Source organism: Malurus melanocephalus, unplaced genomic scaffold (genome assembly GCF_030028575.1).
Source record: "Malurus melanocephalus ecotype Western Australia unplaced genomic scaffold, MMel_1.1 scaffold_104, whole genome shotgun sequence".
Taxonomy (NCBI): Eukaryota; Metazoa; Chordata; class Aves; order Passeriformes; family Maluridae; genus Malurus; species Malurus melanocephalus.
Window position 1 is genome coordinate 1,646,168 of NW_026623336.1, and position 15,556 is coordinate 1,661,723.

Genomic DNA, 15,556 nt, shown 5'->3' on the forward strand with positions numbered 1-15,556 from the left:
AAAGGATCATTTAGTATTTGTCTCTCTGTCTCTAACTCCTTACATTTCAGTGGAAGCAATCAAAAATCTTGGGAAAAGTGATTCATGGTGCTGCACTCTTTGTGAACATATGTCTAATGCATCTGACAAAATTTTGAATGTTGATTTTCCTGAGAATATTAAACAGCAAACTTTTTTTTTTTTTTTTTTTTTTTTTTAATATTGAAAGATTATTTTCAGGGCTTGCATCCAAACTGAGTTAGCTCTTTAGAGCATAAAAACCAAATTAGTCTTAAAATCTCTATGATTTTAAATTGGGCTAAATGGTTATGCACTGGATAAAAATCATGTTTCACATATGTGACTGGATAAAATTATGTGCCTTGTATTTGTTTTTACCTGTATCACGAATCTTTACTTTGGCTTCCATACTGAAGAAAATATGCAAAGGATTACAGCAGACTGGAAACCTAAAAACCTTATCAAAAGAGCTCCAAGGGATTATCTGTGATGCTATCTCACTCTGTAAACTATGTAGGGTGATGTTAGTCTGTTGTAAAGATTGGAGATCTTACAAAGCAACCCCTGACACTTCCATGGCTAAAGAGAGCATTAGAAGGTTTCTCATGGTGGAGAATAAYTTGATTTCCAGAGACTTGAGACTGAAATTGTAATTGTAATACATGTTAGAACAAACAGAAAATCACAAACAAGCACTGACCCACAGGTCTAACAAGACTAACAGGTCTTTGGGTTGAGTTTTATATCATAAAATCTAGAATCATTTAGATTTGAAAACACTTTGAAGATCATGGAGTCCAACAGTCTGTGTGCAATGTCTMCTGGGCTGGTTTCAGCTGGGAGAGAGTTAATTTTCTTCACAGTAGCTGGGACTGTGCTGGTTTTTCGCTGGAAACAGTGTTGGTAACACAGAGACGTTTTCGTTGCTGCTGAGCAGAGCTTACCCAGAGTAAAGGATTTTTTTGCCTTTTACACCACCCCACCAGTGAGGAGGCTGGGGATGCACAAGGAGCTGGGAGGRGACAGAGCCAGGACAGCTGACCCCAACTGACCCAAGGGATATTCCAGACTGTATTGCATCCTGCTCAGCAGATGARCTAGAGAGAAAGATGTGCTGGGGCTGCTGCTCAGGGCCTGGCTGGACATTGGTTGATTGGTGGTGAGCAATTGTTTTTCATCTGCATAATTTATCTTTCTTGGGTTTTATTTCATTCTCTTTTGTTTCTAAATTTTCCTTTTCAATAGTCGTATTACTATTACTAATGCTTTTTTACTAATATTATATTTCAATTATTACACCATTCTTGTCTCAACCCAAATTTCCTTACTTTTACGTTTCAAGTTTTCTTCCCCACATCCTGCTGGGGGTGAGTGAACGAGTTGTATGTTGCTTAGTTGCCACCTGAAGTTCAACTACAACATTTCTTTTTAGCAACTTCAAAGTTTGAAGATTTTGAGGTGATAGAGTGGTCAGAGCATATTAGAAATGATTTATCTGTTAAGATTTRTGGATCACAATATTGATTAATCTGCTCTTGATATTAGTTTTGTGATCTGCACTGTACTCTTTTTTTTTTTTATTATTTTCTTTTAGCTCCTTTTACAGGAGGGTGTTTGCTTTGTGGTTTGCTGTGCTCTGTAGTGATTAGCAATGGTTTTCCTGGGAGGTTTGTTACTAAAACACTGATCTTGAGTTTAATCTGGTGTTTTGGCTCTGAAGCCACAATTGTAATTCTGGTACCATCATATGGAGACAGTTAACAATTACGCTTTTTCCTGAGAGCTTTAGAAACAGGAGATATGGGGGATCTAAAGCCTGTTACACTGGAACTGAGAAAGAAATATGAGCAACATATGAAGGAATTTGAGCCTCTTCAGAGGTAGCTGGTACTGGAGCACAGCTCCTTTTAGTATTTGAGTTATCTGGGGGTCAGTGGGATGTTCAAAGGGAGGGTCCCCTCCAGGCAACTGATGCTACACAGAGTCAATGGGTTGAATTGATAACACAAAAGGCTCAAACTGGAAATCCCGAGTGCCTGGGAAATGTGGATGTGACTGGCCACAGGGTTCATGTTCATGTACCCAAGACTCGTTACACTGAAGAACTTGAAAACAATGGGCAGATGGACCAGGCTGCTGGAACTGAAGTGGCCCAGGTGGATCTGGATTTGGAACATATGGRTGAGCTATTTATAGCTCAATGAGTCTATGACACATCAGGACATTTAGGAAGGGAGGTAGCAGACAAATGARCTTGTGATCAAGTGGTGGACTGTACTATTGATGCCATTGATAAGCTTTGTCACTTTCTGTATCTTTAGTGGTGTACTTAAATTGGCTCCTTTTAAAGTGTAAAAGAAATACCTCACTGCCATCCAAAATCTTAGAGGAGAAACAYTGGCTTGATTTATTTTAACAAAATGGGGTGTTAATTTGTGAAATCACTGTTTTGCTGAAGACCTCGCCTCTCCCATTTTGCTGATGTGCCAGCAAGAAAAACTGACAGGTTCTGTAAAGTGCTGAACAGCTAATGACAGGGCTGTAGTGAAAGGAGTTCCTGACACTTGTGATTCCTGTGTCTCAGGAAATTCATGTATGCTCAGACAAGGCTATTGAGATGCAATCATTGCCCTAAGAACTGGGATCCAGTTCAGCTGCATGAAGGTGAACAGTGAAAACAGAAAACAACAATGAAAATGAGATTTGGTCTAAYGAGTTTGCTTCTTCTAATCCTTTAATGTCAGAACATATTTGTTTGTGTTTAATGTTCTCCTTGTATTGTGTTCCTCTTACTTTTCTTACTTAGAGGTACAGGGGGTGAAGACATCAGTGGAGGGGAGAATAAAGTTACTCATTGTGACTTTATGCACTTGGTCAAGGAATTCTTAAAATAAATGGATATAAATGCCTAGTTTGAAATAAATGCCACCTTCTGAAAAAAAAAATAAATAAAAGGTGCTTTAAAACCAGTAAGGACAGTGGTGGTGTCCTGGAGATAACATGTGCTGTRTTCCTTGAGAGGTAACTGTATTCTCCTAAATGAATGCTTCCAGGTTCATGGATCATTGTCCTTGGTCAATGGCATTTAGTGCTCTTGTCCTTAGTGATTATTTTTTACTTTATTTTTCCCCCCTCATTTCTGTTATGGAGATGCTTAAGAATGGCAACAAAACAAAAACACTAAAAAAGKGTGATTTATGTTTTAAAAAAAATGGCTTATTTTTTACTTGGAAGTAATTGTGCCAATGCTAGAAGTTTCATGGGCTCTCAGATTGTGTAGTGTCCTGTCCTTCTATCCAATGTGCTCCCCTCCATCTCACCTTCCTTTGCTCCCTTTGATTGGGGTGACAGTGATTGCTATTTCAGCAATCAGGGGAATTGTCAGATCCCTTTTTGATCTACACTGGTGTGTGTGGTATGCAATCAACTAATCACTTCCTGGCAGAGGGCTYGGTCAGCTGACTGGATCCCTAAAATGTCTCTAAGTACAAATATTATAAATTAAAAAGGTTGTGTTTGGCCAGGATAATTTCTTGAACAGTCTCCAAAGCAGAAGATATCTCTTCTGGAAGCACTAGAAATGTGGGGAGTAAAATCCAGCCTTCCTTTAAAAACACAAGTGAGACATSTCCAGCCTTTAAACATATTGATTTTCATGGGCTTTATTTGTATAAAGGATTCTGAKTTTCTGTCCTTGCTCTAAGTGAAGTGACAATTGAAATTGTCTGTCCCCTGCTAGGACACCAGCTCTAGCTGGAAAGACAAACTGTCAAACTGGTGACCTGCCTGGTGCCACTGGTGCATGTAGGACAGCACAGCACAGCCAGTGACAATGGCAGCACCATCTGAAGWGATCCCGTGCTCTGGAGTGACGAGGGTGACCATGGGCACTGCTTTTACACGAGCAGATGGCAAAACACTTCCCTTGCTGCTTTATTAGCTTCACATTGATATTTATTAGTGTGGTCCTCTTCTGAGAAATGCAAGGAGTTTAATATAGAATCAGACATTTCAGAAATACAAATGTACTAAACCCTTCCYAAGAATGACCTCTATATTTTTCTTTAAACTGCTTATTAGATAACTGATGATACTTCAATACTGGCAGCATTCCCTACAGTGTTTACAATGCTGATGTCATGGCAACCTTCAGTATTATTTTTACCAACCATTCCTCTATTTATAACCCAAGGTTGTCCCACACAAAGGTTGATCAGAGGTCCTTCATGATCCCTGGATTTTGGAGGGTTATGGTAACGTTCCTTTAAGCAGGCACTTGGCCCAGGAGTAAAAAATTAGCACATAATTTTAATGATTTAATGTTTTCTTGATGATTTGTGTTTTGTTAGTTTTCATAGCTTCTTTCATTGAAGATTGATGAAGAATGTGTCTAATCAGGACTCTTTGAGGTGCCACAAAAATGAGGTGCACCAGAGGCCCCTTCTGGTGTTTGTTAGGTGTTCCCCGAAGTACCAGGCTCAAGTGCTGGGGGTGTAGATTTGTGTATCCAATCTTCTGGWGTGCTGGTGGGGTGGATGGCAGTTCAAACTGGTGTAGCAGGTTTAATTCTGATGATCAGTGAGGGAAATAAATCTACAGAAACAGGGATTTTGTTTGCTTATTTTTGGAGTTTTTTTTGGTTTTCAGGATAACTCCTTTATGTTTACGTTGAAGATGTGTAAAGATTGAAAAATATATTTCAAATACAATGAAGACTTGTGTGTCTATTTCTATGATTTCTTTTTTCTTATATATTAATTAATCTTAATTTCATTGCATCCTTTCTATCTTTGACAGCACTGGCACTGGTTTGAACTTGCTGGCYGCCCTGTCACACCTCTCCTCTTTAAACTGTTGTCTACAAAAGCATTGAATTTCCTTTGATCCCAAGCTTTTGGTTTAAGGAAATACGCCTCAGCCCAATATGCAGATTTATTGCCAAAGGCAGTTCTTTTAATTAGCTGTCTTCYCAAGACTAAATACCTTGTCAGAGCTTTGCTTTGTGGTTTGTATGGTTTCCTTCTACCTTCCCACACAGTCTGTTTGACTCAAGGCAAGACTATCACACACACAGACTCACACATAACCTGGTGGATTTGCGACATTCATGGTTTATAAACTGTATACAACTTCTTAATCTGTGCTGAAAAACAGACGGACAAATTATCAGTTTCATTTCTGTTGAAATGGGGGACAAAGGAAACAAAAGAAATATTGCTTTTCTTCTCCTGTACTCAGCGCTGCTTAGGCTGTACCTTGAGGGCTGGGTCCAGTTCTGGAGTCCTCAGTTTAGGAACGACRTTGAGATGCTGGAGAATGTCCAGAGAAAGGCAACAAGGCTGGCGAGGTGTCTGGAACACAAGCCCTGTGAGAAGCAGCTGAGGGAGCTGGGGGTGTTTAGCCCAGAAAAGAGGAGGCTCAGGGGGGAATTTATCACTCCACAGCTCCCTGAAAGGAGGCTGTAGCCAGGCAGGGATTGGCTTCTTCTCCCAGGCAACAGCGACAGGACAAGAGGACACAGACATAAACTGTGCAGGAGAGGTTTAAGTTGAACATTGGGAAAAAAATTTCTTCACAGAAATGGTGACTGGGCTTTGGAATGGACTGCCCAGGGAGGTGGTGGAGTCATTGCCCCTGAAATTGTTCAGGAAAGGACTGGATGTGGCACCCAGTGCCATGATCTTRYTGACAAGGTGGTGTGAGGKCACAGGTTGGACTTGATGATCTCAAGGGTCTTTTCCCACCTAGTTGGTTCTGTGATTCAACTGTGATTCTGTGACAYGTAATAGAGTTTGAATGTACCTTCAGCACACCCAAATCATGGCYTGACACAAGCTAATGTAGAGTTCCTTACCTGAGGCATAGCAGATGTGTAGCTTAGCAATTCTCTTTTCCTTTCTCACAGTTATAGACATATATTGCTTATATTTTACATCAAAATCTTGCCATTCCAAAATTTGAGGTTGGTGAATGAAAAAAAATCATAGCCTTTTAACTCTGGAATGAGATCTTTCTGAAAAAGGTAGCGCTTGAGAGGATAGCCAGAAAAAAACTTTAGTTTAAAATAATCAGTGTAATAAGCCAGTCAGTTGGAAAATTACTAATCAAGAGCAAGCCTTGAGAAAGCCAAAGCCTAAKGCTTATCTGAAGACTTCATGTATCAAAATCCTCTTCACTCCTGCTTCATTAAAGGATGCAGTCAAATCTATGAGTACCATGAATATTATTGATTAGCACCTCTGGAGAGATTTTTCATTTTGCATTGGAGCTACATGTCCCCTTAAAGCCCTGMATCTCAGAAGGGGGGACTGTTAAGAGCCCTGACATGGGTCATCCTCAGAGACTGCACTTGGTTGCAGTCAAAGCTAAAATGTTGCTTATGAGCATGTTAATGAAAAAAAAAAAAAATCAATCTTTATCCTCTCATTGATCCTACAGACAATTTCCAGGCAGCTTGGCAGATTGCCAGAAGTACACTTGCAGGGAGGGAAAAAAGGAGGGAGGGGTAAAAAATAATTGAAAACCTGTCTGAAAGCTGTAAAAGTCCTTGGCTTGCCTCTGTTGTAATGAGGGAAATGTTAAGGATTTACACTGGTGCATTAAATAGGGCTGGTTTAAAACCTYCCTTCCTWGAGTGAGGCATCACCTCYTCAGGYCCCTTCCAATCTGAATTRTTCTTTGATTMAATAATCACATGAGATGTTATWTGTAAATGGCTGCAGTGCTTCAAAATTTTGATCTGACTGTTGYGGCCTATTAGGTGCCATGATTGTCAGCATTTTCTTTAGAAGAATATCTTCCATTCATTAATTTTTAAATTATTCATATTCCCTCAGAAGCTTCCCTTCTGGGACTTTATTTAAGTCATAGAAGGGGTCAAAAGCGAGAGAAATCTGAATTCTGCACTCATCCATTTAGGGTTCTTGTCTCTTTGGCCTGTGCTTTTACAGAAATGAGCTGTGCTGACCCTGGAAATCTGCCATTTCATAAAATGGAAAGAAAAAAAAAATCAATTTCCCATGCAAGAGCAGCAAGAGAGTTAATTAAAATTTGCTTTGAGATTCTTGCACATAGTATGTTATTTACTTTTTGCTTCTTATACTTTTCATAATATTATCATTCTGTCCTCAGGCTTAATTAGACTTCTTACCTCTCTTAATTACTGCTTTGATCTGGCTTTTAGTGAGTTTTCCYGAAGATGGAGCCAAATGATGCAATTGGAAAGATTCCAATTGATATCAGTTGATTTCAAGCTTTGCATGAACCCCAAGATGCTGACTAAAATGAAATAATCCATTCATGGACTTGTTAAGCAAAATACTTCAAASGTTTATAATGTCTTTATATATGTGTTGTTTAGGTGATGACCTGAAAAAACCATGTCTGAGGTTCAGGGAACGGTCGAGTTTTCTGTGGAGCTACACAAATTCCATAACGTGGACCTCTTCCAGAGAGGGTGAGTTGATGTTTCCATTCATTTGCAGCTGACAGCAGAGGARCAGCTTACAGAAAAGAGTTAAATTGAAAAACAGGTTCTCTTCTGCCAAATGCWGTTATATTTCATGCAATCTCCAGGGCAGAGAAGGATGTCATTGGTCTTTCATTGCTGTCAAGGAAGATCAATGTACATTACTTTCGCTATAAAGTCAGACTGACTGACTTGTTTTTGCAATACAATGTTGTAATTCTCCAAATTATTTTAAACCTCTGTTCAGATATAAGTACAATGGCTGCTTTAAATGTTTCTGGACTGGTTTTGAGTCTCTGTGACAAATGATAGCTGCAATGAATTACAATGCAAACATTTTCGTTTTAGGGCCATAAATCTAATGACTATGTTCTTTTAATGAAATTTAGCTGAATTTCACCATTTCAGAAGGGAAAATGAATACTCATGTTTGTCTAAAACTCTGCTTCTGATGGCTACGCTGATTTGTCACATCCCTATTAGTCAGAAGGACATGTACAGCTCTGGTCTACTTAAACTTTGGCCTCTGTTCTTTTTGCACCTTTTCCTAGTGGTTTTTGTAACAACCTGGTGACTGTGAAGCCTGACCAGGTGTGAGTTGTTGCTCTGCTTGCATATTGCACCCCACAGGTGCTCTTCAGTGAAGAACAATTAGATAAAGAATCACTTTTTGAGGAGACTGAGGAGACTAGGACACTCAGGTCAAAAGAATGTACTTCATGGAAAACCGTGGGTGTAGAGAATTTTTTTTTTTTTTTTTTACCGATCTTATGCTTACAGAACAAGACATAGCTTGGTACAGGGTAGGTTCACAGCTGATTTTGGTAACTCAAGCACCATTTCTCTTACAAAAACCAGCGAATTGTTTCAGATATTGGGATGGATTAAATAGAACATTTTCCATCAGTATAGATGTATTTTGTTATTTGATTTATGTTGATGAACTGTGTGGGGAAAAAGCTGGGAACTTGAATGAARGAAACTCAGTTCTATTTGGTTTTAACAGCTGGCATCTGTCATTCTGTTGCTCTCCCCAGGAGAATATCCACCAACTTTATGTTAGGAAGTATTCTGAATATGTCAAATACTGGTGTCAAATGGAAAAAAAAAAAAAAAAAAAAAAAAAAAAAAAAAAAAAGCCTGTATGCTTGAGCTGTTTAGTTTATCTGTTTATAAAAAAAAAAAAATCTGATGCGCATTCTGGTCTTTTTGATTACAGAAGACAGCCCTATCTATAGATATTCTTTTTTTTTTTTGTCTTGACTTCTGGTGATCATTGTAATGTCTTTGATCTTCCTCACAACTGAAAATCCACACCTGTCTGTGGGCTATGTGATTTTGTGGACTCAGACAAAGTTTGTTCAGAGGTTAGCCAGGAATCTTTCCATTTTCCTGTGTGATGACCTGCCTGTTTTTTGTTGTATTGGTCTGATTTTGCATTCAATCATTTCTGTAAAATGCTTTCCTTGGCTTTGACAGTCAGATCAAATCTCTGGTGTGGGGGTAAGCCCAGCACTAACACAGATAATATATTCAGCTGTCACACTAATGAGTTCCTAATTACCTTTGCTTTTTTCCCCACTGGTACTTACCTTGCTTTACTGATTAATATTCCAAACACACAATACTATAGGTTATACTGCATTAATTTGTTTGYAGTAATTTTTCTTTCTATGTATCCTGCACAGTGTTACATCTGCTTTCCTTCCATTGTTTTAACCTTTGCATTTCCAACAAAATCCTTGTGTCTCATATTTGCTGTCTATCCTCTGGCTGACTTCATCTGCTCAGCAGGCCCTTTCAGTGTAGCATGAATGTGTGAAGAGAAAGGGTAGGTGAGCTTGCCAAATTTCATTTTAATTTGGGCACGCTCTTTATTTTGCCATTTTTATATTGCTGTTTTTGATATTCACTATAGACATGTGTGTTATCTTGGATTTACATGGCCTCTACAGATGAGAACATGGTAGAATTAAGAATTATGTTTATTTTCTATGTAACTTTTTCTTCTCTGTGTGACTTGTAAATTGAGTCATTATAATTCTGTTATGCTGAAGGCCAGAAAGGTGATTTATGAAGTGTTGTCTATTAGAAGAGCAGTGAAATTGAAATTCRTCTTAATTTCTGTGAAAACCCAACATGCTGTGTTTTTTAACTTCGAAACCAGGAACAAAAATRAAGACTATCAATATTTATTTATAACATCTACTTTTCCTCTTAATATTTTGGTACAAAACCAAAATTAAAATTATGAATATATATCTCCACAAATACAGAATAGTCCTGCTCCTGTATGCCTAACTGACAAGGTTGAAATTTCTCATTCAGAACTGGGTAACTGCAGMAATAAGGGGAGTATTTTCCTAAACACTTTTTCTTGGCGAACTGTCCTTCTGAAGACATTGCCCTTTTCAAGAAGAGCACTCTATTCAAATAAAAGAACGAATAAATCAACAAGATTTAGCAAGAAAATCATGGGAGAATCAGCCCTTCTGGAACCATTAGGTGATAGTTAATAATCAAGCTTGATTGGGGACATCATCTGCTGTCTGTAAGTCACAAAGTGCTTTGAAATGTTTGGCTGCCGTAATGGTCCTGTTCTAATTTTGATTTTACTGGATACTATTTTGAATTCTGTATACTTGCACAGCCAGTTGCCACCTCTACCTTCCCATGAGAAATGGAAGCTCCTTAAACTATTTGAACTGCAACTTGTGATATTTGAATAATGTTTCTTCATCTGTAGGAATAATTATTGAAAAGAGATTGATACAAAATCCAGCTTTTTTTTTTTTTTTTTTTTTGTGAATATTTGTCTCAGATTTATGTTTTTGGCAAATATATATCAGGAACATTGAGCAAATTGTGTGCAGGTAGTTTGGTTAGTCACTGGTAAATTTATCTTCTGGAGCACAAATGTAACCATGTCAGTATTTATAGACATCAAAGGTTAAATGCTGTAGGTGCTGCTATAGAGGAAAAAAACCTTTTCTTTGGTCAAACCAAACGATTTGCAATGCTGCTTGATGCCAGAGTTCTAAAGGTTGAGTAATAAGTAATGCAATTTCTGGAAGGAAAAACATTTTTGAGTTTTCCGTCTTTAATTCTTTCCATCRTGCGCTGCTTAATAACTGGTGACATTTTCTCTAGTGAAATTAGCTAACTGATTCTGATTTTCCTTAATAGAGTAGGAAATAAAATTATCCCTGACTGCCAGAGATCAATTAATTGATTTGTCTGGTTCTGTCAAAAGCAATCCTTCTGCACCTTTTTTTTCTTGAAGCTTTTCAAAATCTATTTGACTGAGGAAAAAAAATGAACCCCACAACTGCTGCATTCACAGGGTGAGTAAAATTTGGAGTTTGTGATGATCTAGAGGGCACAAAGGTGAAATAGTGACTGACTAGAGATAGGATTCTGGCAATGGTGTATTGTAAAACCAGGATCAAGGTAAGGCACTGGTTACTGACCACAGGGCTGAATCCACTGTTTATCAGTCTTATCWATCCTCAAATTCCAGGCTGCAATTTGTGTCTGACACTTACCCTGGTGGTTTACGTGTGTGAGGGGTGGTGGTGATTAAAGATGAGTGGAAAAATGAGGTCCAGTTTCTTCTAGAAGGAGTGCACCATTGCCCTGGAGGAAAGATCAGCTCACAAAACCCTACAAGGATCGCACCAAGGATCAATAGAGTTCAGAGCTGCTGCAAACAAAAACTTCTGACTTAACAGGCTAAGCTCTTATGTGGCAAAACATCCTTGTTAACTACCAGRTGGACCACAAGGCTTCAGTGTACTTGGCCATGAAGTCATTCCTTTACAGACAAAATGCAGCATCTCCTTTTCCCAGCAAACTGGCGTTCAGCAATGAGCCAGTGTCTTTTTTGTCAGCTGGATACCTGCAAAATACACATTTTATTCAGATATTCAGACCTTATTTCCCAGAGTCTTTGAAGTACAGTGTCAGAATATATGTATGTATATCTAAAATATAATTTGAAAGTGTAGGACAGAAGTAAATCTTGCTACTTTGTTCATAAAAATATGCATTTTTTCAGACTTCAGTCYACAGACTTCTCACCTGTAATGAAATACAAATCACTTTTGGACTGTAAATCTATGCCATTTTGAAAATACTGACCTAGCTCATTTATGATGCATGAATTCTCATTATTATAAATGAAGCAAAAGTAAGAAGGGGATGGAAAATAAAAGGAAGAGGACTTATAAGCAGAGTAAAGTGATGCCTTTTTGGAACAAGAAGTTTTGTCCCTTGGAACAGATGCATTGACAGAACTGACTTTTTTCTTGCCATGATGACATATTACCTTCACGTTAGGGCAACATCAGATATCTTCCTCAAAAAAAAAAAAAAAAAAAAAAAAAAAAAAAAAAAANAAAAAAAAAAAAAAAAAAAAAAAAAAAAAAAAAAAAAAAAAAAAAAAAAAAAAAAAAAAAAAAAAAAAAAAAAAAAAAAAAGGAAAAAAAAAAAAGAAATAAAAGAAAAAAAAAAGAAAAAACTCACTCTCAGAAGAAGACGGTGACTCTACATGGTCATGTAGTTATAGTAGAGAACCTGCTGCACTGAACTGACAATTTTGAACTTAGTTTAGAGCATATCTAAACTCACGAAAATAGCTGAACTTAGCTGAACCTAGCAGGTGTGCAGGAAGCTAAATACCAGTATCCTGAAGTGYAGCAAATGGCACCTTCAGGAGAATCATGAACAATGAGTTATTGTCATGGCAGCTGCTGACGAGAATTTTCTCATTTGGTTAATGAGTAGARCCAAGTTTAATTTCTAGGCACCCAGTGTCTGCTGAAGAGACTTGGGATCTCCTGTGCCAGTKGCAGGGGGAAACACTGAACTAAAAGGAGTGGAGCACAAGACAGGGGACTGTTCTGCAGGTGAAGAACAGCGTCCCAGCAAACTCCACAGACTGGTAATTGATCAGTCAGATCACAGTAGGGTTCTCTTGTGTCTGGAAATTATCTTTCTCCTGCAAATAAGCAATGCTCTGGCTTAGCTGACCCTAAATACATCAGTAACTGTTCCATGTCACTTACAGACAACTGAGGAAAAGGACAACACCAGCTTCCTGAGAGGTTGGCTAACCGAGGCAATATCACAGAATTAGTTCAAATTCAGAAATAAGGGGCCTGGATAGATAGTATTCAAGGCCTTGAGTATTTTTACATGCTGGTTTGTGATTGTTTTCCACTCACAGTTCCCAACAATCATTAATACAGAGTTAAAACCAGGCATTGGCAAGGTCAGAGGGAAAATTCTGGACAACATAATMATTTAGAACAAACACGTGTCGGAGAGCCCAGAAATGTCACAGTAATTTGGGAGCTTCTGCGAACTCCAAATGTCATCTTACCACTGCTCAACCCATACGGTCCAGCTTCACCACTTGTTCTGCTCCCACTTGGAGCCCATGTAACACCACATGAGTTGACTGAGTCATATGTTGAGAAAGAATGTGCTCAGMTTACTTCAGCCTTCACACATGGGGTAGCAACTGTTTCTTTCTTGGTCAAGAGCACTAGAATGATAGCTCATCATTGAAGCAACTTGCTTAAAAGTACACACTGCACAACCTTCAGCAAATTGGCCTCTCTTCATGTGTGTCAGAGGAAAAAAAGTTTAATTGTAGTCTAGCAAATCAATGCATTCACTTCTTAGCTCCCCTTCTGTTCCTGGTCTTGTTAGAGCTGTCTCAGGTTTTCCCCACCTGCAGAAAATAAACAACTGGGACTTAGGAGAGATGTTTTGAAGGATCAGTAAATGCTGCAAAGAGATTTCTGATCCAAAGATAMAAGGTGGTGATACTTACAGCGAGARCAGTTTGGTGTAGACACTCTGTCATCCAGGTGGAAAGCTTTGCACACACCAGGAAAATTCATAAATCATAGGTAAGGATATAGACATTGAGGGAAGGCATTCTGCTTTCTTCTGAAAGACAAACATTAAAATGTAACATATAGACAGTGTTAGCCAAGAGGAATGTCATGCAAACAGATGGGATCCACTCTCCTAGGAAATAAAATGCAAGCTGTGATGTTAGATTAAAGTTTTGGGGAAAAAAAGTAGAGTTAAAAGGAGAAAAAAAGAAAAAGAAACTTTTGGGATTTAGCCAGCTTTTAATGCTCATCAGCCATTAACCTGGAAGACAGCTCATTCTATCATCTATAACATTAAAAATTGACTATTAGAAGATTTTCTTCAAAGCTCTTGATGTGTAATTTGGCACTGCCTTTCCTAYTTTTATGAATCCAATTCATAAAATAAAAATATTTCTATGAGCAATGATCTTAAATTTAAAATGTCATCCCCTAGAGTATCACAGAGTGGCTTTGATCCCCCTTAAGTTCTGCTAAGCAAATGTATTAATCTAATGGAGTAAATGCATGTCTTTGAGGAGAATTTCTGCTTGAACCAACAGACTGTACAAAAAGTTGTTGCTCTTTGTTCATAGGTCTTTTAGAAGTAGCTGCAATCCTCACTGATGCACTTGGATCTAACTGCTTTTCCCTTGTTTACTTAATGAATTGATAACACAGCCCCATAAATTCTTAGATTCGGAAGTCATTGAGAACAGCGTTGAAAATTGAGTTCCTGCAGGAGGTGACGTGTTTGTTGAGGAACTGGACATGGTGACATCGAGAATTAAGGCGTGGAATATTGCATACAGATGAAGAACAGAATCTAATTTCATTAGCAAACTTCATTTCTCAGCTAAAATCACATYGTGATGATAATCAAGTAAACCTCTTTTGTGCTGTAAGATCAGCAGCAAGATAAATTTAGATTAATTTAACTGAAGACCACCGTGCTGATGATAAATCATTAAAACATTGTATTTACTTTGTCGGCTGAAACAGAGCGATGCAGAGAGGAGCTGCACATAGTTGATTCTCTGCTGAGGAAGGCCATGGTCATACTCATCCTAGAGTCAGGGAATCATTCATGCTGGAAGAGAATTTGCCTGGTCTTCAGCCCAATGCCTGCCTAAAGTCGGACCAAATAATCAATTCAGACCAAATCACTCAGAGCCATGTCCACTCCAGTCTTGAAAACTTCCAAGGACAGAGATTCTCCAGACTCTGGACAGCAAATGGCGGATCTTGAGTATAATCACAGGGTTTTATTTTTTTCCCTCACAACCAGGAACTGTAAGAAGAGATCAGGTCCAGCTGTTCTCCCCACAGCGTTTCTTGTATTTAAAGACAAGATTTTCTGTTGTTGATCATGCCGTGYTTTCCCCAGGGACATGCACAGTKGGWGCCACAGAATGGTTTGTGTTGGAAGGGACCTTAATGATCATCAAGTCCCAACTCACCTATGTAACAATGAAATAACACATTCCAAATACTGATAACTTCAGCTACCTCTATTAGTTGTTGTTTGCATATTGATTTAGGGAGGAAAAGTGCCAGAAGAGCTAAAAACACCACAATCACCCTCACATGAAAACTTGGAGAATAAATTCTCATTTCTTAAAAAATTGCATGCAAGGAACTCGGTGGGTTTTCTGAAGCATTTTGTGGTTATTTTATTACCAGATTTTCTCATTCACTAATCTCTGGAACTCTCTTGTTTAGAACAATTGCAGTGACACAGTCTATGCCAAAGCCATGTTTCTGGCTTGTTCTMGTTAAAAATCAGTGCTTTAAAAATGTGCCATTTCACTTGCTCTTAAGTAATAAAATGTAGCAGCACATCCACATAAATCCTTTCACAAGCCTGAGGGCTTAGACTTCCTTCCATGACTTACATGTACAGAGAGCTGAGTGATTCCCAGCAGCAGTCCATCTGTAACTCTGAGTTAGGAACTCTAGTCAAAATCTCAAGTGTGGCTGTGTATAAATATAAATCATGTGGGGTGATCTCAAAGCTGCTTTCTGACATAATTCACTCAGAAACTCATCAAAGCAGCAATATAAATGTCTCTAGAACTGGGGTGATATTTACTTTCCTCAGAGGAGAGAGCATGTAGATGTTAAGGGACAAAGTTTTAATTTTTAACCAGCCAAATGCAACATTTAGCCCAGTTTGGGGTTGTTTTTGGTGGGTTTTTTTTGG

The 15,556-nt window shown here is 38.4% G+C and overlaps 1 protein-coding gene across 3 annotated transcripts in view; it reads left to right on the forward strand.

Annotated features, from left to right (window-relative positions):
- FAM135B (family with sequence similarity 135 member B) overlaps nt 1-15,556 on the forward strand; it is a 260,164-nt gene that overhangs the window by 122,739 nt on the left and 121,869 nt on the right. For all 3 annotated transcript variants that reach the window (XM_057369166.1, XM_057369165.1, XM_057369168.1), the window contains exon 2: nt 7,361-7,456. In XM_057369166.1, coding sequence (XP_057225149.1) covers nt 7,380-7,456 — 77 coding nt within the window. In that variant the 5' untranslated portion in view covers nt 7,361-7,379. The remainder of the gene's footprint in view (nt 1-7,360; nt 7,457-15,556) is intronic.